The sequence below is a fragment of the Sitodiplosis mosellana genome, unplaced genomic scaffold (assembly GCF_009176505.1).
Source record: "Sitodiplosis mosellana isolate CC-2019 unplaced genomic scaffold, AAFC_SMos_1.0 Smas_scaffold_6170, whole genome shotgun sequence".
In the NCBI taxonomy this organism is placed as follows: domain Eukaryota; kingdom Metazoa; phylum Arthropoda; class Insecta; order Diptera; family Cecidomyiidae; genus Sitodiplosis; species Sitodiplosis mosellana.
In genome coordinates, this window is record NW_022601411.1 from 3,752,399 (window position 1) to 3,777,327 (window position 24,929).

Below are 24,929 nucleotides of genomic sequence, written 5' to 3' on the forward strand. Positions count from 1 at the left end.
TCCTGTATTGCCATTTTCATTCTCACAGCCTCATTTGTGCTGAATGTGAATGTCGTTTGGAATTCTTGTCGTTCAGGGCGCGTTCAATCCAGACGACATATGAAAAGCAAAACATACGTCGAATATCGAATGTGAACATTTATAATACTTATGTGTCGATTTATGACCCAAACCAACGCATTTTTCCACTTAAGACACACCATTTTTCCGCGCCATTTGCTCGTAAATTGAGAATGTCAGTAATATAATAAAATCACCAAAGAAGACCTCACGACATTCCATACATGCGCTGAGAGTTCGGTTTTTTGCATATGAGAAACGAGAAGAAAAAATCGATTGAATCAAATGAAATGCGAAATCAATGCTTCTAATCAACGTGTATGCAGCAAACAAAATTGCAATTTAATCATCCTTTAATTGATATACTTTGGAACGTATATTGGGTTGTCTGCATAAAAAAAAAAAACAACTGTCTGCCGAGCGATATTTATTACACTGTAAAATGATTGAAGTAAACAGTCTGTATTATTTATGTGTCTGATTGTTGTGGCTTCATTTTTATTCATTGCTCGGTCATTTGAAAAGCGGAAGAACATTCCTAGATTACAAATGTCGGCATTTATGAAAAGGCCTTCATTTCGAAAGATTCAAACATATTCAGCGGTAATACTTGCACATACACACAAAGAATAAAAAAATACAAACAATGCACATGTTACCATCCTGCTCATTTGTTACTCCAGCAAGAAGAAGTGCATACAATGCGCTGGCTTATTTGCCAAATGCAGAAAAAAACTGTTTGTTTACTAATGTCGAAGAGCACAGTGCCGCCTTGTCGAAGAGCATAGTGCTTTTTGTTGTGTTTTTGCTGTGGCAAGTCCAAAGACACTAAAGACTTTGTCAACGTGATGTGAGGTTTTTGTGTGGCTTTGAACTAATGACAACCTCATTTAGAAGAATGAAAAAGGGAAAGAATACCATGAAGAATACGAAAAAAAAAAACATTTTGACTACATGAACTATTTTTTTGGGAAAGATATATAGCAGTTTTTGGTGTGCATTATCCATTGCTATCGTAGCAGATCCGCACTACTTGAAATCGAACAATGTTTTTGTTTTTCTAAATAATATGGAAAACAAAACACAGACGCAAAAAAACATCTACAAAGTAGGATTTGAATGGTGCATTGATGTGCGGTTGGATAGTTCCTTAACGAGGACTATGATTTACAGCTAAGAAATCAGCCGAAGGTATAAATATAGCATATATGCTAATGTTTGTGAAGTACTATCGAGACTCAGCACGGCGCCACTAACTTCAAATATCATAAAACTGATTGAATTTTTTTTTTCAACAACAAACATCCAATCAAGTCTCAGACCCACATGAACCATAAAACAAAATGCGAACGTAGTGTTTACGCAAAACCAAGCCAAACTTCTTCTTCCTTTTTTACTTTTCTTCAAACAGCCTTTCTGATCATGAAAATAGTAAACAATACAGCGCCGCCTGGGGATTAAGTGCAATGTGTCATACCACAGTCTATTTTCATTCGGTTTGCAATAGTGACGCGTGTGGTATAATTCTGAACTATTTTTATGACCTGTCTATTCACCACCTGCTTTTCATTTGTTCTGAATAATAACTATCTAATTGATAATTTATTCTTTTGTTCCAATAAATACATGCATTTTTCAGAACTAAAAAATTAGACAAATTTATTTTTAATCAGTTTACGTGTAAAAAATGGAAATCTCGTAAGGCCTGCTTCAGCAGTCACATTTTCTTTGTTGACGAAATTCACCAAACAGTGCAGCTAATATAAAAAATTCAGAGCTCGCCAATCACTGACATTAACTTACAACTAATTTCACAATATTTTTTTACTATTGCAATAACTACTCGACCAATATTTAATCTTTCTTCCTATTTGTAGACATGAGTTTCTCATGAGAATACTGATTAACTGATTAGCTCTTCTCACCTCAGAGTTTATGGTAAAAAGTAGTTACGAATTTTGCCGTATCTGTGATTGCATTTATTCGTTGGCTCTAATGTAATGTCGCAAACCTTTAACTGTTTTCTCGACTTTGTAAGGATTTTTGTTAATGCAATTGGGCTATGTGTCATACTTTCAACGTTTGAACTAAAACAGACGCACTAACACAGACGCGTACTTGTTATAGCAAACTATGATTCTCTATTTCTCCAACCAGTCTCCAGGTGCCGCTTTATTGTTCTTGTTTGAAGTTTCGTATCTGTTTGTACAGACAATCAGAGAGGCTGTCTTCAAATAATAAATTCTGGTAAAGTTTCATCGTATTTTCATGTGAAGATAATGAAAAGTATCGAAGAGCAGAAATTATTTATTTTTGAATTAATTGTTTTAGTTATTTTCTTTTGATATAGCTCTCTTTCTCTCTGAATAACGAAAGAGTAGAAAAACGTAAATTATAATTATACAATATGTTTTAAGCGAGTTAAAAAATATTCGATTCGACATATTCATATGACTATTTTTGAGTATTGTAATAGTGTAGCAGTAGCTGCGGTTACATTAAAAGATCTGCATTAATACAAGTTGAAAAAGTAAAAAAATCTGTGGTAACCCATTATTATCATTATTCTTTATTGCCATTTGTTTGAAATGTGGTATATTCAGAAGACGGCTTGGTGGGGATAATCTCTGAAAAAACCTCATGAATGTTAAAGTTTTTTGTACCAAATTATTCCGAATGTTGATGATCACCGCATCGATCTAGTTTGAGGCGAGGCGTACGCAATGATAACTATCTATAACAAGCGCATATGCACAATTGCACACATATGTATTAGCATGGGGCTGCGTGTGATGAACTTCTGCATACTAAAAACCGGTCATAATGCAATTCGCAGATCATTAAATTACTATTTAGCATAACAATGTCGTAGCGTATGCATTAGCATAAATCATATGTGACCGAGAGAGAAAAGAGGTATGAGGGAAAGAAGCAAAAACGAAGAAGTGCCGGAGACATTGAAATATCAATAAGAGGAAAAGAAAAAAACAATGACAAACCACCCGAGCTGAAAATGTTGAATCGGAAAACAAAGCCGGGTTCAGCCGTTCAATGTTATATGTGAAAATGGCATGCGAGCAAATGTCTGCAATGTCATGATGTTCAACATCGCAGCAACTGTTGTTTTGCCCATTTTCAAAATATTTATGTTTGTGCAATAGAGTACTAGTATTCACTGTTGAAATTGTTCGGTAATCAAATTCAAAGTAGATCCTTCCAACGAATGACATTAGGAAGTTACGTTAGTTGGGAATTTTGCAAATAACCGTACTACCGCGGTGCAACATTGACAGCAGAATTGAAAAATGACTTGGTACATTCAAAGGTTAAAGAGAGCCCATTTGTCATCTGTGGCTACTGCTTGTTGCCGAGCATGTTGTTTGCCACATGCACATGGATATTTGTTATTTGCTCATTGTAAATATGCAACAGTAGAACGTTTGTACGGTGGCGTCTACGTAGACAGTGCGTAACCAATGCGAATTACCGATTCAATTCGCATTTTGTGAGTGAACAGTGATAAGAACACAGCGTGACATTAGCTAAACATTTCCAGTAAAACTACACTCAATCCCATTTTGCACAATGTGTATGTGTTCTATGAAATGTTTTAATCTATGTTCTAAGTAACTAAATGTGATTTTGCCCCAGATAGTAATAATGACCGAAAACATTTGTCATTAGATGGATGTCGCTCTGATGTGATGAACAAAAAGTTACTTTCCATTTAGTGCGGTTGATAAAAAAAATACGACATCCACGAGCATTTGTGAAAGTCTATGATGTGGCCGATGTAATTATTTAATTAAAATGTTTCGCGTCGGTTTTTCGTTTCTTCGATAGATGCCATATACTAACATACGTACGCACGCACACACACATTTAATTCATAGTTCTGGCAACTCAAATGCAATCAAGTGTCGCAACTATATCAACTTAGTCAGACTGAACATGGTTCAGTCACTTAATTCAAACAATCAAATGCCATACGAAATAATAACAATGATATGAAGTACTAGAAATGCGTCGATGAAGTGGAACTGTTTTTAGAATAAAACAGCCGTTGCGCAACGGCAACAAAATGCATATAACCATTGGTTGACGATAAAAAGACGACCGAATTGGATGTTTGAATGTAATAAAACGGGCTAGAAAATAGCCCAATAATCTTTCAGTAATCTACTATATAAGGTATTGAAACCATACAACAAAAATATATATACGCTTTTCTAATGTTTCAAGTCCATTGTTCAAATCAACACCAGCCCATTGATCATTTAGATTAGAAGTAAAAGAATTCGTTTCCACTGATCACTTGATACATATATGGTCTTCACACATTTCTAACATTTGGAGCAAGTGTTTCGACGAAAATATTTCGCTCTCAAAATATATATAGAAAACTATCGATAAAAGTGTAGATGAAGGCGTAAACTACTCACCAGTCCGAGGGGTAGAATGAGTCCAGTAATATAGAGCATCCAGCTTCGAACGGTTGAATCATGGAATGGATGCTTAAGTGATTCGTCATCGCAGAAAAATCCTCTTTTGTATGGATCACCCCATAAGAAGAGCGCTAAAATTGGCAGGCCAACTGTAAAAAAAACAGTCATAAATGAAAAAAAAAAATCACAAAAAAATAAGAGAAAAAAGTCATTGGTAAACTGTTGAAAATAAAAACCAGCATACTAATGGATCTTAAATGGATTTATCAAATTATCAAAAGACGATCGTCACAGCATCATATGAGTAGTTTGGAGCGAAATGTTATACAGAAAAGTTGAGCGAAAAAATGTCGATGATGAATGAGCGGAAAAGGGATAGCTATATAGTAAACTGTATAGCTTTATCTTTCCATTTGACATTTTTTCTCTCAACTTTTCTGTATAACATTTTCGCTGCAAACCACTCATATCATTAATAAAGAAACGAAAAGTATAATAATATTAATGGTCTTCTGAAATCAACGTCATAAAGGCATTCCAATAAGGATTACAATTGCAGACATGCAATCGTTACCATCATTATATATACCTCTCTTTCCCTGCTTGTTCTCACACATTGACCGAATTTTTCCTTTAACACACGATATTATTCAATTATTACCGTCATGATCAAAACGAATTGATTATAATTTTTATTTTTTTTATTTTTAGATAAAACATAAGTAAATGACTTTTTTCATTTTTTTTCCTTTTCGTCCAGTCATTTGTGGAGTTCTTGAAATCATGAATACAGGTAGAAAAAACCGGTAAAAAGGCACAAAAGATACGAATGAAAATCAAATTCTTTTAACGGATTTTTTTTCTCGTCCGTCTCTTTTATACTGATCGACGTGAAGTCGATGTGAGAACAACATAATTCGGGAAGCCGAATTAAATATTAAGAATAAGAGTTAAAGGATAGAATATTATCCAAATAATTTATTATGATTGGATGTGTTTTTTTTTGTAATTTTTTCTGTACAGTCTGATGTCTTCATTGCGATCAGTTTTCACATCGGATTGAAATCGAGTCTATATCTAGTATAGTATGTCTTTTCTTTATTTTTGTTTTAATTTCTTTTAACAAGAAATTTTAAATATATTTTTTTTTGCCGTTTCACTCTGTGTTAATGCATTATGAATTTAATGCAAAATTGCGTCAGTATAAGAAGTTATGAAATTCAAAAAAAATCTGTTATTTAATTAAATCAGTAATATTTTGAATCCCTCAAATTAAACTCGAACTATCTCTCAACTTAAAACGAAGTATGTTCAAATCGAAGCGCGTTATTCGTAACTATTTCGAATGTGAACGGATTTGCTATGTTATTTATAAAAACTAAGTTAAACATTACTCAACTTTGTTCTTGAATTCCTTCTCCCACATGCGGTTACAAGTTCAATGTTCTTCAGCCACAGTGAATACAGTAATTTATTCAAACTCGGTTTTAAAACGCAAATGATGCAATACAAATTGGTATATGACTCCACTTTTCGCCATTGAATTGAAAAAATATGAAATGTGACACTTATCATGGCATTAACTTTGAAAATATCTTTAAAAACTGTGTCATTTGGTCTTTGTATTACATACTAGTAAAAAACATTTTAATCGGCACCATTTCAAAACGAGATATTTGAACTAATTTGAAAACTATTCATTATGATTTTGTGACTGAAAATTTAAGTAAATATGAATATTTCGACTCTAGTAATCTAATAACATTCATAATGTTAGAGTTTCTTTTTTGTTTGGTATATAACGGTTAAATGAAATAATAAACAATGTTACAATTATCCATTCAAAATGACTCATATCAAAAAAAATCTGACATGTAATTCAAAAACTGCAGTGGCCCATGGTACAAAGTCATTTCACACCTGTTTTGGGCTTATTTACTTAGCAAACATAAACAAGCTCACCTGTATTAAAAATATAAGGGTCCAAAAATAATGTGGATCTACTAATGCATTTGTTGTAAATTATCAATGATTCCATGTGTTGGACATTCACTGTTCGACTTGAATGCATTTTGTGTAATTGTTAAACAAAGAATTTCCGTTTGGTATTTAGAAACGAGACATTTATCTTAGTTTATAGTGTGTCTGTTGTGAGTGTCAATTCAGAGAAGTGTTGTAAAAATGAAATGTCTTGAACCGCAACTTCAAATAGAGTCTCTTCCCGAAAAAAATATATCACAGAAACATTAGTTAAACAAGTGTTGTATTTTCCCATGTAATTATTCCCAGTGCAGCTGTTTACGGTTCCCACATGCTCTGGACTTGAACTGTGTTTTATTAGACCACATGATGCCTTGAAGCAGAAGAAAAAAATCGCAATTGAAAAAAGATGCACTCGCATTTGTCTTTTAATATCGTGAGACAAATGCGAGTGTTTAGATGATATTCCCTATCTAAAGAAGAGCATACATGTATTCTCGAGATCCTTTTGAGTTAATTTGGAATGTATAGCATTCCATAAAAACTTCATACTTAAGATCTTACTTGAGATCGCAATCGATTAACTGGTTTACCAATTAATGCATTTCAAATCGACTAATTTCACGTTGCAATGTCAAACATGCTTGTAATGTCGTTATTGTCGTATTAGGAATGGAAATCCTTCTTCGGATATTCTCTTTCAACTATCAAATTCTCTTCCATCGAGTATTTGATTTCGATGTATGGTATTTTCCGTTCATTTTTCGGATTTTTTTCGACATTTCTTAGCGAGTCAATCGTCTTAATTTGACGTGAATAGAACTAAAAATAGGTTTATTCTGTTCGATGTTTTCATTGGATATTTCGACATTGGAATGAGTGATTACTGAATAGAAAGGTTCTTTCAGTTGTGCAGCTATGACTTTTCAAAATTTCGTCCAACTACCTGACAACGATCGGTAGCTTTCGGTTGCACTGCGATGGCTCAAAACGGATAATGCGATCGAGGTAACACAATTGTTCTAGTTCTTGCTATTCTGTAGCTACTTTTCGGCAGAATGAATATCGTGCACGGTGTAGCAAATCGTATTCTCGGTGCTTTTGTGTCTGATCGAAAATGTTGACAATGGGCAACAAAGACACGAAGTGAATAATGAACAAAATAAAGCAGGAAAAAATATGAACAGAGGATGTATGCTGTACATTGTTCGAACAATAGATGTTCACACGTATGATGAACGAAATCCTTTGCACGGTACATTTTCCCCCTCATCGTATAGCCAAAAAAGATTATTTTTAGTGTTTTCCAGTCAAATAGATTTTGTATTCATTTATTGCTGAAAAGTCAGAATTCGTAACATTTGTTGTTGCTTTTGCCGACATTGATCGGCAATGAATTAATGGTATATTCTACCTTTGTGCACTCGATTGTTCATAATTTTTGTTACGCAATGCAACAATTTTTATTGCAATCTTGCCCATAAAAAACCTATTCGCTTTCATTGTTGTACAGACTCAATGCCAGTGGTTTTATGCCAAATCCCAGTTTTCATACTGTGATCCAGAGCATTGTGTGCATTTTTTATCTCTTTCTTTATAAAATGTGATTTTCACCGGGAAGACGAAGATGACTATTGCCGAGACGGGGTTCTTTTCAATAGTTTTTTCTCTTTCGGGTCGTGTGAATGGCAGAAGAATGTTACTAAGCAGCGGAAAACGCGTACAACATTGTTCATGTTCGAGTTATGTGTGAACGATGGGTGTTTCGCGTCTCAAAGCGAATAAGTGAATTACGAGGTGTGCAGTAACACAAAATTGAAAACAATAAACTACTCCGTTGGAACCGCAACATAAAATAAGCAACATAATGAAACTGTGATTTCAATGAAAACGAAATATTGAGTTGCGTTAAAATATGTGCTGCATCTGGCCTGATGACAAATTGAAAGCATGCTGCCATTTTGGCAGTCAGATATCGCTTTTCAACGCGACCATTAAAATGCACATTTAAACATTTCTTGCGACTCTAGGGACAAAGAGAAATAGATATTGCAGTCCTGTTATTGAATGCAACATTGTTTGCCGTGTTAATGCGCTTGACGAATGAATCGACAAATTCATGAGCTTCCCATTAAGCGTTAATTTTAATGCATTGATCGTTTGTATTGTGATTAGAATATATGAGAAAAACCGTCGCAAACCATTCCGAAATAACCGAATAAAATTGACTGTTCCACTGGCAATACGAATGTATCGTTCTGACTATGTGTGCGCGATATAACGATCATTAACCCTTTGATGCACAATTTTTTGTTTTTGAATCATTTTGATATATGTTTTGTGCCGCGATAAATAGAGAAAGACCTCATACTTAAATTTTTGAAAAATTGCGTATTTGTCGAGAAAATCGGAAAAGAGTCAAAAGTGTCAAATCACTATAAAGGCTTGAAAAAATTAAATTTCATAAAACTAATGATGCAGAAAGTTAAATTGATGTGTTTTGGTCCTACAAGTCCTAATTTGACAATTGGAAAGAATGTACAAACCTACAAGATAAGAGGAGGAAAAATGTGGAATTCTGCTATAATTTCGCATTTTTTTTACAGCAGTACATGAACAGAAAAAACTTTCCATTCAGCCAGCCAATTGTAGCCTGTAAAGTATCAAATAAAAGCTAGTTCAATTCCTTACATTTGTTTCCAAACAAGAATGTAAAAATATTCAGTGGTTTCATAGCTATAGCGTCTGGCGTATCTGGTTACTTTAGGAACCGAAATGTGATAAAGGGTTAAAGCGGCTGCATATCAACCGTTCTATATTTTACAAATAATGGCATTCTTTGAATAGGAAACACCACAATTCTGAAAGTAAAATGAGTAGAAGTGACGACAGCCATTCAATTAATGAATGGCCATCGAATTTAGTCGGACCGTTAGAAATGCGTTGATATGCATATTGAAATAACAATCGATCCAACGGATTGCTTTTACCTTGATCGACCTACCTTAGCTAATCTATTCCCTTTTTCCTTCTTTGAAGATAGAGAATTTTTTTCTGTTGTATAAACCAATGTGCCTGCTAATCTCATTCGGAAATAAAAGTTGACATCGATTTTTTTCGCATATACGTTTGGTTTTTTTTGCCGAATATGTGTCAACTGGCACACACCCGATAAATGTTGCTAACTGAGGAGCGGTACGTATAGAGCGCGCTTGTTGGGCAATCTATCTTTATTTAGATTGCTAATGAAATGAACTGATTCGCGCTGCCCATCAAAATTGAGCGTACAGTCGTCATCAAAATTAAAAGTGAATCGGGTCGCCACCAGAAGCCAAATTAAACCAAATTAAGCGAATGAAATGTGGTCCAAACACATAATAAACAAAAATTTATTTAAATGTGCGTTTCCGTACTGCTTGACCCTTTTCGAACGGTTTTCGAAATGAAAGTGAACATACAACATATGAATAAAACATTTTGTGGATTTGACAAGAACATTGGGAAATCATCGATGTCTGAACCTCATGACCACATGAGAATGTTCTTCAAAATTTTAGCGAATACTTCGCTTTTGCGTTACTTTATATTATCAAAACGAATGGGATACAGTGAATTTATTTCTTTTTGCTTCTTGTTCTATTTTTCCAGAAGGCACGCGTGGAATAAATCCAAAAAACCCATTTGAAATGTGCATTTGATTTGCAATTCGAATCGAAAACAATGTTGAAGGAGTTTTTATGGGTGGTGATAGAAAAAGCGTAGGCTCCATTGATGTCAATCCATTTACAAAATGCAAACGAAAACGATTTACGTCTCAATCCGAATGCATTAACAATTAACACATCACATATTTGAACATATCTTTGGCATCGAATGATAAATATCATTTAAATCTATCTGCGGGTGTTGTTGGGCTCGTACATTGAACTTCATTGGTTGCAAGCTGTTGCTGTCAAGCCGTGCGCACAAAGGGCGTTTTATTATTTTAAGCGGAGGAAAAACAAAATAAAACTAAATTACGAACTGTGCATGCGTACACTCCTGAACAAAAAAAAATCAATTTCCTGTCTTTTCTGATTCAAATCTTATTCCAGAATGAAAAAAAAAGAATCAAAACAAAACGGTTGCTTTCACTCGAAAAGGCCACAATTAGATCATTAAATATATCGGATCATCTTCACTCATAATGTTTTGATGTTGTTTACTCTCGAAGATCTCTTTTAAGCCTATGTTCAAGTGTGATAATGATCAAAAACGTCGAATTTACCGCAGTCACGCACACACACCCAAAATCATAACATCAAGGAATTTCATAAACACTGAAATGACATGGATTCTGTGAAAAAACCAATTGCCGCGTGTGAAATACTGTATTCACCGCTTTAGTTTATTTATTTCAGTGTTTCCCGGCAAAAGCAAAACAATTAACGCATTTCGTAAATAGTTCAACACGTGTGTGACAATCATAAACAATGCAACTCAAAATTTTATTTTATCAAATTTTAAATATTTGCATGTAAATGTAACTCAACCCAAGTGAAAACAATTAAAATTCAGTGAAATTATACATATATCCACAAAATGATCAATGTTTACAAGATAACATGTTAGACGGCATACTCAAAAGCTATATACAAAGTATATACAGGCACTTGATTTTTATGTTGTTTTCCGCTTCCCGAAACGAGCAGGAGTTTCGGCGGCACAAGTTTCAATTCAAGTACAAATTCAAATATGTGCTCATCAAATGTTTGCATTGTGCGAATCATACACACTCATACACCAAATGCTTCACTCGTTTTCTTTTAATTTCGCTTATCATTCTTTTTTGCTGTCGCATTGTGTTTGTCACACAACGATAAGTCTACCGACACTATCGACGCTCTGTACTTGACATATTTAGCTACTTTACATTTTTAAACCTGATAATTTATTTTGCTAGCTCTTAGTATAAGAAAAAAAGCCAAACACCAGAAAACAGAGCATACACATGCAAATTGAGGCAATCGAACAATGCACCCAATGATGCTGAGCATCGTGTATCATAGTATACAATAAACATATATTCAATGCACAACAACAACAAAACAGAGAAACAACCTAAAAGAAAACCGAAACAAATCTACGGAGGATTCGTGTGTAATTGACAGCGGTCGACGAAATGTGATCTATGAGTTGATTGATTCACACAAAATAGTAATCTATTATTGATGTCTATATGCCGAAGTTAATAAACAAAAAAAAAACTGTATACAAATGTCACAGTTATTACCTGATGCAATAATGCTGAAATAGTTCAGTTCTAATTACGAATAATACTATTTTTTTGGCTTTGCCACAATTTTGGCAATATAAATATTGACTGACATAGAGACAAAATTCATTGAAAAATAAGAATGATTGGGCCACACCAAAAGCTTAGAAAATGGAATTCGAATTTCAAATTTTAAACATTTGCTTAGATTTTTCAGTACATCGTTTTTGAAAAATTAAATTGCTTTAAATCTGACACGGGCAAAAACTTGAATAAATGCCGGAGTGCATGTGTAAACACAGCATATGAAAACAGCTGAGTGAAATGCTCAAGTGCAACTGACATTTTCTATAAACTTTATTGCATATCGAAAATTGCATGCATACGCTTATTATGAAATCATCGGATTTTTTTAAATGGCCATAATTGATATCAATATTGTTGGATATGTTTAAAATAGACAGAATTAAAATGGCGCACCGATTTATTCATACATGCTTGCTTGATTGATAAGATGCATGCACTCTTTCTGTATGATGTTCCATAAGAATTTTATCTTTACTCACAGATTGGACATTTCGGAGTATGTCAGCTTCAAGTGTACATTTAAGCCAACACTTAGCTAAGTTCAAGGCGAAGTGTGTCTCAAATGTGTATGTGCATTTGTCTCAAGTATCTGCGTCGAGGGGCACATCACTCTAAAGTAATTTGTAATAGAGAAAGTAATCGAGAAAGTAATTTACGTGTAAAAATCTCGATTACTTTTCAATTTTTTAAAAGTAATCGAGATTTTTACACGTAAATTACTTTCTCGATTACTTTTTCTATTACAAATTACTTTAGAGTGATTTGTTCCTCGATCTGCGTGCATATTAAAATGCAACTGTTAAAACGTCCGACGGTTTCGGGCGTATAGCAAAAAATTGCTATACATCTCCCAGGAGAAAATTGTCCCGCATATAAAGTAAACAATTGCTAAACATCCGACAAAAAAACTTTGTTAATTTGTGCTAAGAAATTCGTCAATCATACAATCGAATTTATGATGATTTACATTGTTTGATTGATATTTTGAGTTCATTTAGAGAATGAGAGATCACTTCACTGGACCGAATTGAATATGCGCTCGTTTCAACAATAATTTTATATCTTAAGCCTATGGATAATTTAAGCGTCCTCGGAGATTTTCGAAATTAGTAAAAATGTCCTCGTTTTTACCGGTTGAATAAATTTAAAAAAACACGAAAATAGGAGAGAAAATTAGAGACTAAAATGAAATTTGTTTTTTCAAAATAAATAGCATCATCCGGAATATGCATTTTCCGTCCATATCAGCTGCTTTATGGACCTTGACATTTCAATGCGAATTAGTTAACATTTTCATTCAAATTTAAGAGCCCGTAATTCTTTTCTGCCCTTGTAAATAAGCACATGATTTTTTCTGCGATTATTTATTTGTCAAAAAAAAAAATTGCAAAAATTCTCTTGTCTTATATGGCAATTCTTTTTAGGGCCATTCGCAATAACAAAGACAGTGTAAGCAGCAAGAATAAAATGTATCCATTCGATAATCAAAACAGTCGATAAAATGTTGTTGAAATAAAAATAATTACATTAGTAATCCCGAACTTTTCCGTACCGTTGGCCTGCATTGTCCGTAGGTACTTTTATGATACTTTAAATAATAAAAATAAAATGAAAAATCGGTCACTTTAACTAAAACTTCGACAATTCTGTATGAGAGGTACCCGTAAACCGATTCTTATTGGCTTTAAACTTTCTGAGTTTTCATTTTTTGTAGAAAAAATAAGATTCTGAAAGTTTCATGTTGATCGCATTTGCAGAAGTTTTTTTTTCCAAGAAAATGTCGACAAAATTTGGGGACAAAAAATCAAACTTCTGCAAATGCGATCAACATGAAATTTTCAGAATCTTATTTTTTTTTCCAAAAAATGAAACCTCAGAAAGTTTGAAGCCAATCGGAGTCGATTTACAGGTACCTCCCATACAAAAGTGTCAATTTTTTGAGGTTTTTCCTAGGGCAAGTACCCCAGGGTCAAATCGAAAATGGCTCATCTTTGAACTTAAACTAAGTTTATTGGATACAAAACTTTTGGCATTTCCAGATTTTGATTATCTCAATTATTTTTTGAGTTATCGTGTTAACAAACAGCTACGACGACGACAACGACAACGACGACGACGGCACATGAACGGAAAAGTGTCTCAAAAAGTGGTTTTCTACGCGTTTCATGAGTTTTTATGATGATCTAAGCTAATTTGCGAAAAAAGTTTTCGGGACCAATTCCTTTACTTTCCCTTGACACGTTGTGTACGGAAAAGTAACATATTTCGATCTTCGAAAAACTTGTGACAGTTCTTTCTAAAAAGTGAATGATAATAATCAAAATTCAGTACCCCACCCTATTATTCAATGAATAATATTCATGAAATTCCAAAAATTGAAAACGTCTCCTTTTTTTCTTAATCGAGAAAACGTCCTCGTTTTTCTTGAAAATAATCTGTGCACCTTACCTATGGAGGATGAATTGGGAAATTCTTAAAAGAATATCAAAACAAACAATATTGTCATAAATTCGAATAAATTATCGTGGACATCTCAGACGTCGGATGTCTAGCAAAAAAATGGCAGAATCTCTGTGATATTTATGACGTCGCGGACGTTTTACCAGTTCCATATTATAATAACAATATTCTTAGTTGAGTAATTAGGGAATTTTTTGATAGATTGACTGACACACACACAAAAATCAATCAATTAAGTAATGGCTTAAGTTCAACGATCCCTCGAACGAATCGATTGTTATGCGAGTGCACTTTTGAGCTGGATGTTGGAAAACTTAACGCATTTTAGTTTGGTAATTACAAAGGAGTTCGGCTTCAGAAATTTGCTCCAACGATGTTGATGGCGTTAATGATGATAACGCACGGGAAGAAAAGTTCAAACGAATTTTCGGGTATGCATATTTTCGTCAATTTTCATCGTGATTTAGAACTCACATGTGATGTAAATACAGCATGTTTTTCATTCGTTTCGCTTCCTATAAATAGTTTTTTTTTATCCAAGATCTTTTTCTATGTGTGAGAAATTGACTTTTAATGGGCTTTCGCCTAACTTCTCGGCGTTGTTGACAATAAAATTCCAAATCGAAATAGTTATTACCGGCAGATGTTCAATCGTATTTTTTAATTGAAAACTTGTGCGCACATTATAAAAGTCATTGGTTTTTAAGAGCGTTTTCTAAAAATCAGATTGACTTTTCTCGCCTTTTTTACTTTATCCCTCTTCTTTTTTATTTTTCAATGTCGAAGTATGAAACATCTTCTTGCGTTTGCGTAGGTTTGGCGCATATACAAAATATCTAAATTCCTTAGTTAGTAATGGTTTCTGAAACGAAAATAGATTTGTCAACACTTTGGATTCGTACAATATTTCTAGAATGTATAGGTACAGTGTTTCTATTTTGCGTGGCAACTATTTAGTGAGAACGAAAGAACGACTTTTTTTTACAGAAAAATATTGAATTGAATATTGCCTTTTATCCTTTATACGCCTGATAACATATGGATGCAACACATGTCAATCAGCACTTTGTTCTATACTCTATTCAATTTAAAATCACTTCCTCACTCAATATTTCGCAATGACCTTGTGATGGTTATAAAATTAGAATGAGTGAATCTTAAGTGGGGATGACTGAATAAAATTCGCCAAAGTTTTTTTTACGATCGATACCTTCTCGCCTGAGAAGAATGTTCTTTGAATTTTTACACGATGAAATAATGTAGAACAGGCATTTTATAACATGAAACTCAAAACATGTTATCGGTGGAGTTGTTTTTTTTCTATGACGTGTGAAATGAACCGAATTTTAATTTAAGCATTAAACCAGCCAAAAGGAGAACAAGATGAATTTTATAATATTGCGACGCATACTCAATCATATTGTGACGATCTCTAACATCAGGGAAAAAAAGAGAAAAATCTATTCCAGAACATTATTTGGTTGCATGTTATTGGGCTGCAAATCTCACCAAAATTAAGAATTTATTCACGTTCAATGAATATGAATATGGATATGAAAAAGAGCATCTTTAATTTTTGTGACTGACCGATAGAAAATTCTGTTTGACACCTATGGGGGCGTTGAAAATATGTAGACGAGTTGCCGTTTTGGTTTTGATTGTATCTAAATAGTTTTATTGTGCCAACAATGTGTGATTCTAAAGTGTCCTATCGTAATCGATAGTGAAACTAGCAAATCCAACATTTTTTGTTCAATTTTCATTTAATGAATAGTGGAAAATGATGCAGGAATAAGAAACGATAGTGATGAACACATGTATTGTATTTGTAGCATTGTATGTTAAATTTCATTCATGAAACCTGAGACGGTGAAACAAATAGCCGGCTAGCCTTGTTGTTAACAAATGCATATTCATAGCATGTTTACATGTGATGATGGTCATGAAACAAGGAAAAACACAATCGCGACTAGCATAGTTGCAATGGCTTTGAAACAACGTGAATTTGGCTGTTATTAACTTTCGCTATCAAATCTATTCAACCAAACAGCAAATCAAACCGAAACAATACGAAATTACAGTACATGCTATTGATTTGCCAAATTAGGGACAAACAATGTAGTTTTGGTATCGTTGTTGACATTCATATTCTCAGTCGGTATGTGTGCGCTGCACACATATGATAGTCATGATTCAGTCGTTTGATAAGATTCTGATAACAATATTAACTCTTGTATTAGGGACCTTTTTCATTCGATTTTTAATTTTTTTTTTCAATTTGGCCTGTTATGTTTTTGTTGTTCGTCGATTTTAAATCAGTTGAAGTAACTATTAAACGGAATGATATTGATGTGAACTAGAAAAGTCAATGTGCGCGTCTTTGATTCTGTCTCACAACCGAAAAAATCAAACAGGTACGAAATAAAAAATGACTCACCACTAAGCAGAATGACAAAATCGATGGAAACGCGAGTCATAACGCGTCTCGTGTCACTCATTATGAATGATTTTGGATTGAATGCTTGCTGAGAGTTGGGCTCGCTGGTATCTCCTCGACTGCTGTCACTGCCGACTGGATGATTATTATTGTTGATTGACATGTATTCGCTGAAATCGGTCGATTGCAAACGATTTGATGCAGATGTAGCTGTAGCTGCTGCTGCTATTTGTGGCTGTGTTCGAGAATAATTGCTTCGTCGTAACGGTGTTAATTCACTCGGTTCGTAATTCTGACTCATTTAAAATGCTCATCTTTCGTCGATATAAGCGTTATGTATTCCGGCAGTTTTTGTTGTGTCTGTTTCTCTCATCCACACTTTCACACACACACAGTTCACTTGTAGACTAACTTCTTCTCCGCAAAACAATAAGCATCTAATTTGTGTTACGTTCTATGAGATAGAGATAAAATACACGAATTGATATACGATGTAAACGCGAGATCAAGCACAATTGTTGTGTGTGAGATACTGGTGTCCGTCAACTTATATTCAAACGCAAAAAAAATATACAACACGACACGACTACAAATATCACGGAATATTATCCAAACGGTTGTTGATCAAACGAAACAAACAAACGAAGAAAATGAAAAATGAACAGAAAAGAGTAGCCACGAAATGAGGTGTCCAATATTCAAATAATAAAATTGTGTGTTGGCGGAAATGAGAAAGAAATCGAAACAAATACAACGATTCTCACAAGTTTCGTTTGTGCGCGCTCGCTCGCTGAGTCATACAAACACGTTCAACAATACCACCTGGGTACCTTTATTTATTTATTTTTCTTCTACGAACACACGAAATATTCTCTCTACTTCTGTGTGGTGATATGTAGAATATGATTTAGCAAAATGTCTTGTCAGTTTTTTTAGTCCAAATTGTTGCTATTGTTGTCTTCGTTATTTATTTCGAAAGCAAGTTGTTCTCATTTCTCCTTCACATGGACGATTCTATCAGAAAACTCAAATCAAAATGATGCACGCGTCACAATCTTTCGAATCTCTTGATTGAAGATATTACAACAAAGATTAGCTGCAATTTATGTCGATTACTTTTTTTGTATCGTTTATCACTGGACTTGATTATACATCAAGCTTTGGGAAATCGTTGAATTATTGAACAATTTATTGAAAGGTGAACACCCGAACTTTCATTGTTCGATTGGAACTATACAATTTTTGATGGCGGCCAAATCGCTTGAAGCTATTTTCTTGCATGAATATTGGTGATCCTCGCTGTGTGATTTGATAAAATATCGTCTTTAGTGTTTTGATTGTTCCACGTCTTCGCTTTTTCAGACTGGTATTTTAGTTTCGTCGATGAACAACCTGTAATAGTAAACACAATCGCTTTTATTAGAAACAGGCCCATTATTATTTACGGAATCAGTTATACGAACGAGAGGAAAAAAACATTTACATATTGGACAAAACGGAGCCCGTCTGAAACGAGTCTATGGATATTTGCTAATTATTTCTATCAACATGCTCAGGTTAATAGAACTAACATTATATTTCGTTTGGTAAATATGATCTTAATGGAATCTATTTTCACAAAACAAAATATACAGAATGTTTATGTTAAGAGGCTGTCAGAACAATTTCGGCAGTTTTAAAAGTTTAATTTATCATCATATATATGTTGACCTTTCTTCTGACATTTGCCTAGAGATTTCGATAGACAATTTATGAATTTACAAATGTTTACATTATATTTTTCTTATTTTCTCCCATATTTTTTTCTTCTCAAAAATGAAAAGTAAGAAGGCTTCACTTAAATTGAACAAAGCTAATTTCTTGTTGTTTCATTTTGCTAATTTGCATTAATGTGGATTACTATGGGATAAAAACTAGGGGCTTTTAAGTCAAAATATACATTCGTATTTGTGTGAATATTTCGTGAATATTGCATATAATCCGTGTATATCGTGTATATATTCACGAAAAATATTCACCATATTCACAGAATATACACAGCATGTAAAAAATATGTATTTACGGCAATGTCGAATCTTTGTTACCGATCGTGAATATGAGGTGTATATTTCATGAATATCGTGTATATTCCGTGAATATGGTGCATATTTTGCCAGTATTGTGAATATTTCGTATGACTGTCATCTATGGTGTATATTTCTTGGATGGAATATACATGGAAGCCCCTAGAATAAAAATAAGCAAAATCGTTCGAAAATTCATAAGTCAGCTCATATTACTGGAATTCGTTTTTTTGTTCATCCGAAAGTGATGAAAAGACATGAATTCGATTATTTGCAGAGGAATGCGTTAATTTTAGTTTTTATTCTGGTTTCGGTCCATTAAATTCCGGATAGCGAAAGGAAAACATTTGTTTTAACAATATGCTTGAACAAACATCAATACGAAATAGAGCCTTGCTGATATGTTGTGCAAACAATCTCAATTCTGATCTGTTGAAGTTTTGAATTTGGGAATTTAGTCACGTATTTTTGAGCATTCTTGTTCTAAACCGAAATTCTTTAAACTATGGAAAGAATTTCTTGAAAAAAATCCATTAAATGGCAAATTATGAATAACGCTTAATGTTTGATGAAAGATCCCAGGCCGTGTAAGAGAGTTGCACTTCCCACAAATCGTACTTCAAATGTAGAACTGATGTGAAATGAGGCAAGTACGCCGTAAATCAATCGAAATGCACACAGACACACACAATTTATGAGGAGGGTGACTAACGACAACAAAAAGCGGACTGACCCAAAATTCACTAACATTCTGTTACATATGTTTTTTGTTCTCCGATTTATTCCATTTGAACTTTTCCGTTGTGCTCTAATTTTTAATGGAAATTGCGTTTCCCTATTAATAACGCATGTTTGAAAAAAACCAGCGAAAACAAAAAAACTTTTTCAGAAATGTTTGTGCCTCTTTTCTACGTCGTTTGATCGGGAAAGATTGTGAATTTTATTTGAAAAAAAAAGGTGTCAATATAGCAATTTAAGTGCATTTTGTTATCTGTATGAAAAGATAATTCAATGAAACCACATTACATTGTGTATATAGCGCAATAATAAATTATATTCATCACATGCACAGATTGCAAACGTAATCAAAGTTTCGACCATTATTTGCTGAAGCGCAAACGAAAAGCCCATTAATATTGCCTTTCAATCGTATTTCTTTGGTGAATATTTGTAAATAAATAATTTTATGATCACTTTCATGCATTCGTCAAGACATGAAGCAAATAAAAGAAAAAATTGTAAAATGTCATTCGTCTTAAGGAAAATGTTTGACAAAAAGTACGAACCATAGTAACAACATGGAAACCTTTCAAAGAGACGTCGAAGCAAAGCATTCTAATCGTCTGGCCGACTTGAGACACACACGTTGTGTGATCATTCATAATTTGATATATTTCGAGTGCACTCAATCAGAGACATAAAGAAACATGATCTTCTACTACACAGGAGATGCATTTTTGCATTGATCGCAGCAAAAAAATGCGAAGATACATTTTAAACAAGTTATAATTGTTGTGTGTGTATTTTGTGTATATTTTTTCTCCGTTGTCATTTGATTTGATACCACATGTTGGGAGTGCCGCACAAAGAGATTTTGAAGAAAGGCAACATGCGAAATGATGAAACGGCTGCTCCTTTTCCTTACTAAGTTAAAAAAAAACTTGAACATTTGCAGAACAAATTTCCTAAGTTTCGTTGTCGTATGTTTATATGAACGATAAAAAGTGAGAGAGAGAGAGAGAAAGATAAGGATATAGGACGAGGAATAGTATGCGGTAAGAGAAGTAGAAAATGAACAAACGGCCGTGACGAAGATACTAAATGACACTAGATCATGTATTATCGTATCAATAGAATGTTGCAAGAGAAATTCCTTATGACCCATGAGCTATGCAAGGCCCATACAAGGCCATGTCACATGAACCATTTTTTTGTCCTGTTTTGGTTGAATTTTATTTGAATTTTCATCAACACACCTTTATTCACATTCAACGGAAATTTCCAGTGAAATTACTATGAAAAAAGACAAGCACAAATAATTAGTTTTTTCTCATAAAAAACAGAATTGAATATGATTTTTCGACTAGAAATGTTGTTTCACATCGAATCGGAGAATAAACCAAATGGATAATTGTGTTTTGCACGTTTATTTTCGAAGAAAGTCAATTGTTTGTTTACATAGAACAAACCAATGAAAAAATGAATATTGATCGGTTTGACGTTTCTGTGATTGGACGCATTTGAAGAAATTGTTCACTAATTCAATGGACACGGCGCTCCAATATGATAACATTCTACCTGTATGCTAGGCGAATAAAACAATAACACATTGGTCCAACTGATTAATGTCAATATTCGCTATGTTATTCATTCCAACCACAACGGAATGTCACTATCAGCTTTCATAAACATTCACACATATACACAATTCACTGTTAATTCACTTGGTAACTACATCATAAAAATAAATATCGAACTCCATCGATCCGGGTATTTTTTTTCCTTCAGTGATCCAAAAATCCGTGTACAAATCAATTGACATTGAATCGAATATTGATTTTAAGACATGAACATGCGATGTGAAAAAAACCCAACTAAATTTATAATTGTTATTGACACGTGATAATTTTAATAGTTTATTGAAACGCGCGCTTTGTTTGTTCAATTGAATTTTGCGGCTTTCAATCACGATAAAATCCCAATTCGATAGATACATTTTATTTTGCATGAAATAAATTGTCAGAAAATGCCAAATGGTACCTTTTTCCTTGAAGAAATTATTTGCATGCAATACAGCAACATAAAATGAAAAACCTCCAGAAAACTGCTATCGAATATTTTGAACACTGTTTGTTTTGGAATTGAAAATACGTATGATTTATCCAATGTGTAAGAAGTGTTGTACTACGATGCAGATAACTGTGCGCTGCGCAACCGCTCACATTAACGACAATACATCAACTAAACCCGTAGTGCTTGACTTTGACATTTTTCTGTCTTCACTCTAAGCACTTATTCTGTTCTACTGGGAATTGTGTGTATATATCAGTGTGCCACCGCACACACGCACTACTCCGCAAGCATTCGCATCGGAGCGTATTTAATGCTGCTTTGCACAGCGCTTAGCTGGTTATGTGTATTCATTTTGGTTGTGCAGTGTGTACAGTGGATCATATATATTTACAGTATCATACCGTGTACATGTGCGCTTGGACTTTTTCGCAATAAAAATGAGAAGCGTTTTTGTTTAGCTTAATTTGATTCAGATACGCCAAATCATATAGGATTTTCAGAAGTCAATATTCATATAATAGCCATAGGTTAATGAATCGAAGCCAAGAGGAGTTTCGAAGTATCACTTGCTTCGACTTTTTAGTAAAAGGCGATACGCTGTACCTTTTCTGTTTTTTTAAAGTTTTCTCCCTTTTTCGACGTTGTTGTTTGCTTAGGATTCATTGTACTTAAATTCGATTAAATCAGTTCTCATTCGCAAAGTAGCTGTGCGACCATTTAAACAATAATAAAACCCATTTCAGACGAAAAATTGTATAGCCGAAAACGACATTCAATATTGCATTGACCAAATGAAAATAGAAACACATTTTCTGCAATTCCTTTTTCGTCGGCGGCACTCTTTACATCCAACATTTTACTCTTGACAGATTGAAATGATCGTAACGAACTGTATTTGTCTCCCAATTCCAAGTTCGGAATGATTTATTTTTAAAAAAATACATTTATTACCGCATTAATTGACTTTGTTGCAAAATTTTCAATAGGACCAGACATTATGCATTGAAAAAAGGAAAAAAAAACAAAACTAGTTTTGGTTATTGTTTTGGCTTACATGTTTTAACACAAAAGCATTTTATAGAAATTGTATCACACAAATATAGCAACTAATTGTACACATCAAAAATTGTTGGTGTAGAGTGAGTCCGTTCGTACGAATCAATTTTGCTTAGTTGGCGTTTGCATCATTTTGTGATGTTTCGCTCGATAAATTCTCTGATTTACGAATCTGAAGTACGGTCACCACACCTGAATCATCGTTGAATTTACAGGTTACTGTTACTTCACCTAGTAACTGAAATGTAAAGATCTGGGACCCATATCGAGTTTTAAGATAGACCGACCGCGGATCATTTTTCAATACCTCTACTACATTCTCCTAGAATTGTGATAAATGGATAAGATTGATTAGATGGTAGCTTTATTTAATCTACTCAATTTTCTGTTTTTTGCAGAAATACTCACTCGATTAATTTGAAACTCGTTGGATATGTTTAGCTCGTTGATTTGTTGAGTGGCTCTGTCATTGAACACTACCTCCATTGTAGTATCAGCTAAAATCCAATTTGGTACTTTGACCGTTTCGGAGGTAGCTGCTGGAACGGTGCTCGGTGATGGGCTTAATTGCAAAAGCTGCGGCTGTACATCGCGTGATATTGTCTCCTCACCGTCAGGCTCTTCGCGTGCATCAAATCCTTGATTCTCATCTTCCGTTGACACTGAATGATTTTCTGTAAAATAGACGTTTGAAAAATGATTTTATTTCTCTTCAAATGCTTGTTTTCTTCTAAATTATTGTTGATAAATCGAATAAAATTTATTGGTGGTATTTCGTTGGAAATGATAAGTTAATGGGAAAAATAGAGTTTTTCTTCTATAGCGTTTCTAAAAAATGGTGCATTTGAATCTGAATGTTTTCGTTTACTATGGCCTTTTTATTTAAAGTTGCACGTATTGATTATTTGTACAATACCTGTTAATCGATTTCGAATGGGGCTATCGTATCGTGGGATATAAGGTTTCAGATCTAAAATTGGAGACCTATTATCGTTAGGTTCATTTGGTTTCAGATCTTAAATTGTTTTATTGAATGTTGACCGACTTTACCCAAAACAGGAGTTCCATCGCACATATCAGTACCTAGAAAGTGGATTTGGCTATTTACAATCTTGTCTATTTCAACCAGTGACATTCCTATGGGGCATGGTCGATGCGGTGAGCGAGTACTGAGTGACAAAGAAATGGGTGGTTGAAATTTAAAAAAAGTACTTGAAATATACATATATTTTTAATTTACATACTCAAGTGAGCAAACATACCTAAAAATGCCAACTCTTTCTCCAGCCAGTCGAGGTGGAGCTACTTTTGCCTTGGTATGTGAATCATTCTTGTGAAAATGGTAAATAATCCACAAATGTGAAAATTCACACAGTCGTTCGAGTGAGTGTTCTGCTGCTCAGAATAAAAACGAATTGAAATGAATGAAACAAGCAACAAATCTTGCGACAACATCAGAAAATATTTGATGCTCACGATTATTGAAAACGTCTTTGTTGAGTTCGATGTATCCCGATAGCTTGGAGCAAACACTGGGTTGTCTTGGAACTGCCCGTTTCTCCGGGAAATCCGTTCGAATTACACCAATTGGTTTAAAAGTAATTGAGTTTTGGTCTTTATCGCTTGGTTCCGATTCAATCGACCGAGTTGCTGATGAGCTATCTCTTTGTTGTTCCTTACACCCATTACATTTAAAGTCGGTCAACAAATTTTTTATGATTTTCAAATCCGTTTGGTGAATGTATGACAACGAGTGAATTTGTTTTCTAGAAAAATAATAATTTTCATTAATACTTGGAGGACCATTTGATTTTGATTTTCTTAGCAGTTACCGCAAATTCTTGATTTCATTACGAGCCACCGATAATTGTTTCTGCAACTCAAGTGCAAGATTCGCTGTCATTTTATAACTCAATTATGTGCGTCGAATAAGTTTATTTTGTTCACCAATTTTTTTCCCCAAAGTTCTCAATTAGATCCAAAATTTGTCATTTGCTATTCCCTTCGAATCAAATGTTTGCAATTTTGTTTGACATTTCTTAGTTTCATAGCGATGGATTTAAAAGCATTTGACAGAACCAAATGAGACCAAGTAATGCAAACATTTCAGTCGTACATAGAAGAGATTCTTTTTGAACTTTGAATATACAAAAATTTAAATCAAATCGTTTTTTTTCAATTTCTCTTGCTTGGTTATCATTCTTTTTCTCAAATTATAGGCTAATACGGATTCAAGAGAAAAATGAATTCTAAGATCATTTAAAATGGATACGCTCAATGATGTGTCGGACAGT

The 24,929-nt window shown here is 33.8% G+C and overlaps 2 protein-coding genes across 3 annotated transcripts in view; both read right to left on the minus strand.

Moving 5' to 3' along the window:
• Positions 1-21,859, minus strand: part of LOC129576027 (putative phosphatidate phosphatase) — a 31,773-nt gene extending 9,914 nt beyond the window's left edge. Inside the window, exons 1-3 of the mRNA XM_055460406.1 lie at positions 21,547-21,859; positions 16,724-18,115; positions 4,503-4,654 (exon numbers count right to left, since the gene is read on the minus strand). Of these exons, the coding sequence (XP_055316381.1) occupies positions 4,503-4,654; positions 16,724-17,024 (453 nt within the window). The 5' untranslated portion in view covers positions 17,025-18,115; positions 21,547-21,859. The remainder of the gene's footprint in view (positions 1-4,502; positions 4,655-16,723; positions 18,116-21,546) is intronic.
• Positions 21,860-22,473: 614 nt separating this feature from the next.
• LOC129576026 (tRNA (adenine(37)-N6)-methyltransferase) lies at positions 22,474-24,929 on the minus strand. 2 transcript variants are annotated; one of them, XM_055460403.1, is made up of 7 exons: positions 24,468-24,929; positions 24,112-24,401; positions 23,898-24,030; positions 23,686-23,804; positions 23,552-23,605; positions 23,044-23,309; positions 22,474-22,957 (listed from the first exon to the last, which is right to left on the minus strand). In XM_055460403.1, exons 1-7 carry the CDS (start codon positions 24,536-24,538, stop codon positions 22,748-22,750), a joined length of 1,143 nt encoding a protein of 380 aa, XP_055316378.1. In that variant the 5' UTR covers positions 24,539-24,929; the 3' UTR covers positions 22,474-22,747. The 2 variants fall into 2 exon arrangements, with proteins under 2 accessions (XP_055316378.1, XP_055316379.1); XM_055460404.1 differs by having other exon boundaries at positions 23,898-24,027; positions 24,468-24,795.

What these genes read in the sequence shown, in the direction of transcription:
- LOC129576026 (XM_055460403.1), bottom strand. Translation starts at nt 24,538, where the DNA reads ATGACAGCGAATCTTGCACTTGAGTTGCAGAAACAATTATCGGTGGCT. An exon ending in AATGAAATCAAGAATTTGCG is followed by an intron (nt 24,402 to 24,467) that starts GTAACTGCTAAG and finishes TTATTTTTCTAG; the next exon opens with AAAACAAATTCACTCGTTGT. An exon ending in CATTCGAAATCGATTAACAG is followed by an intron (nt 23,310 to 23,551) that starts GTATTGTACAAA and finishes TCTATTTTACAG; the next exon opens with AAAATCATTCAGTGTCAACG.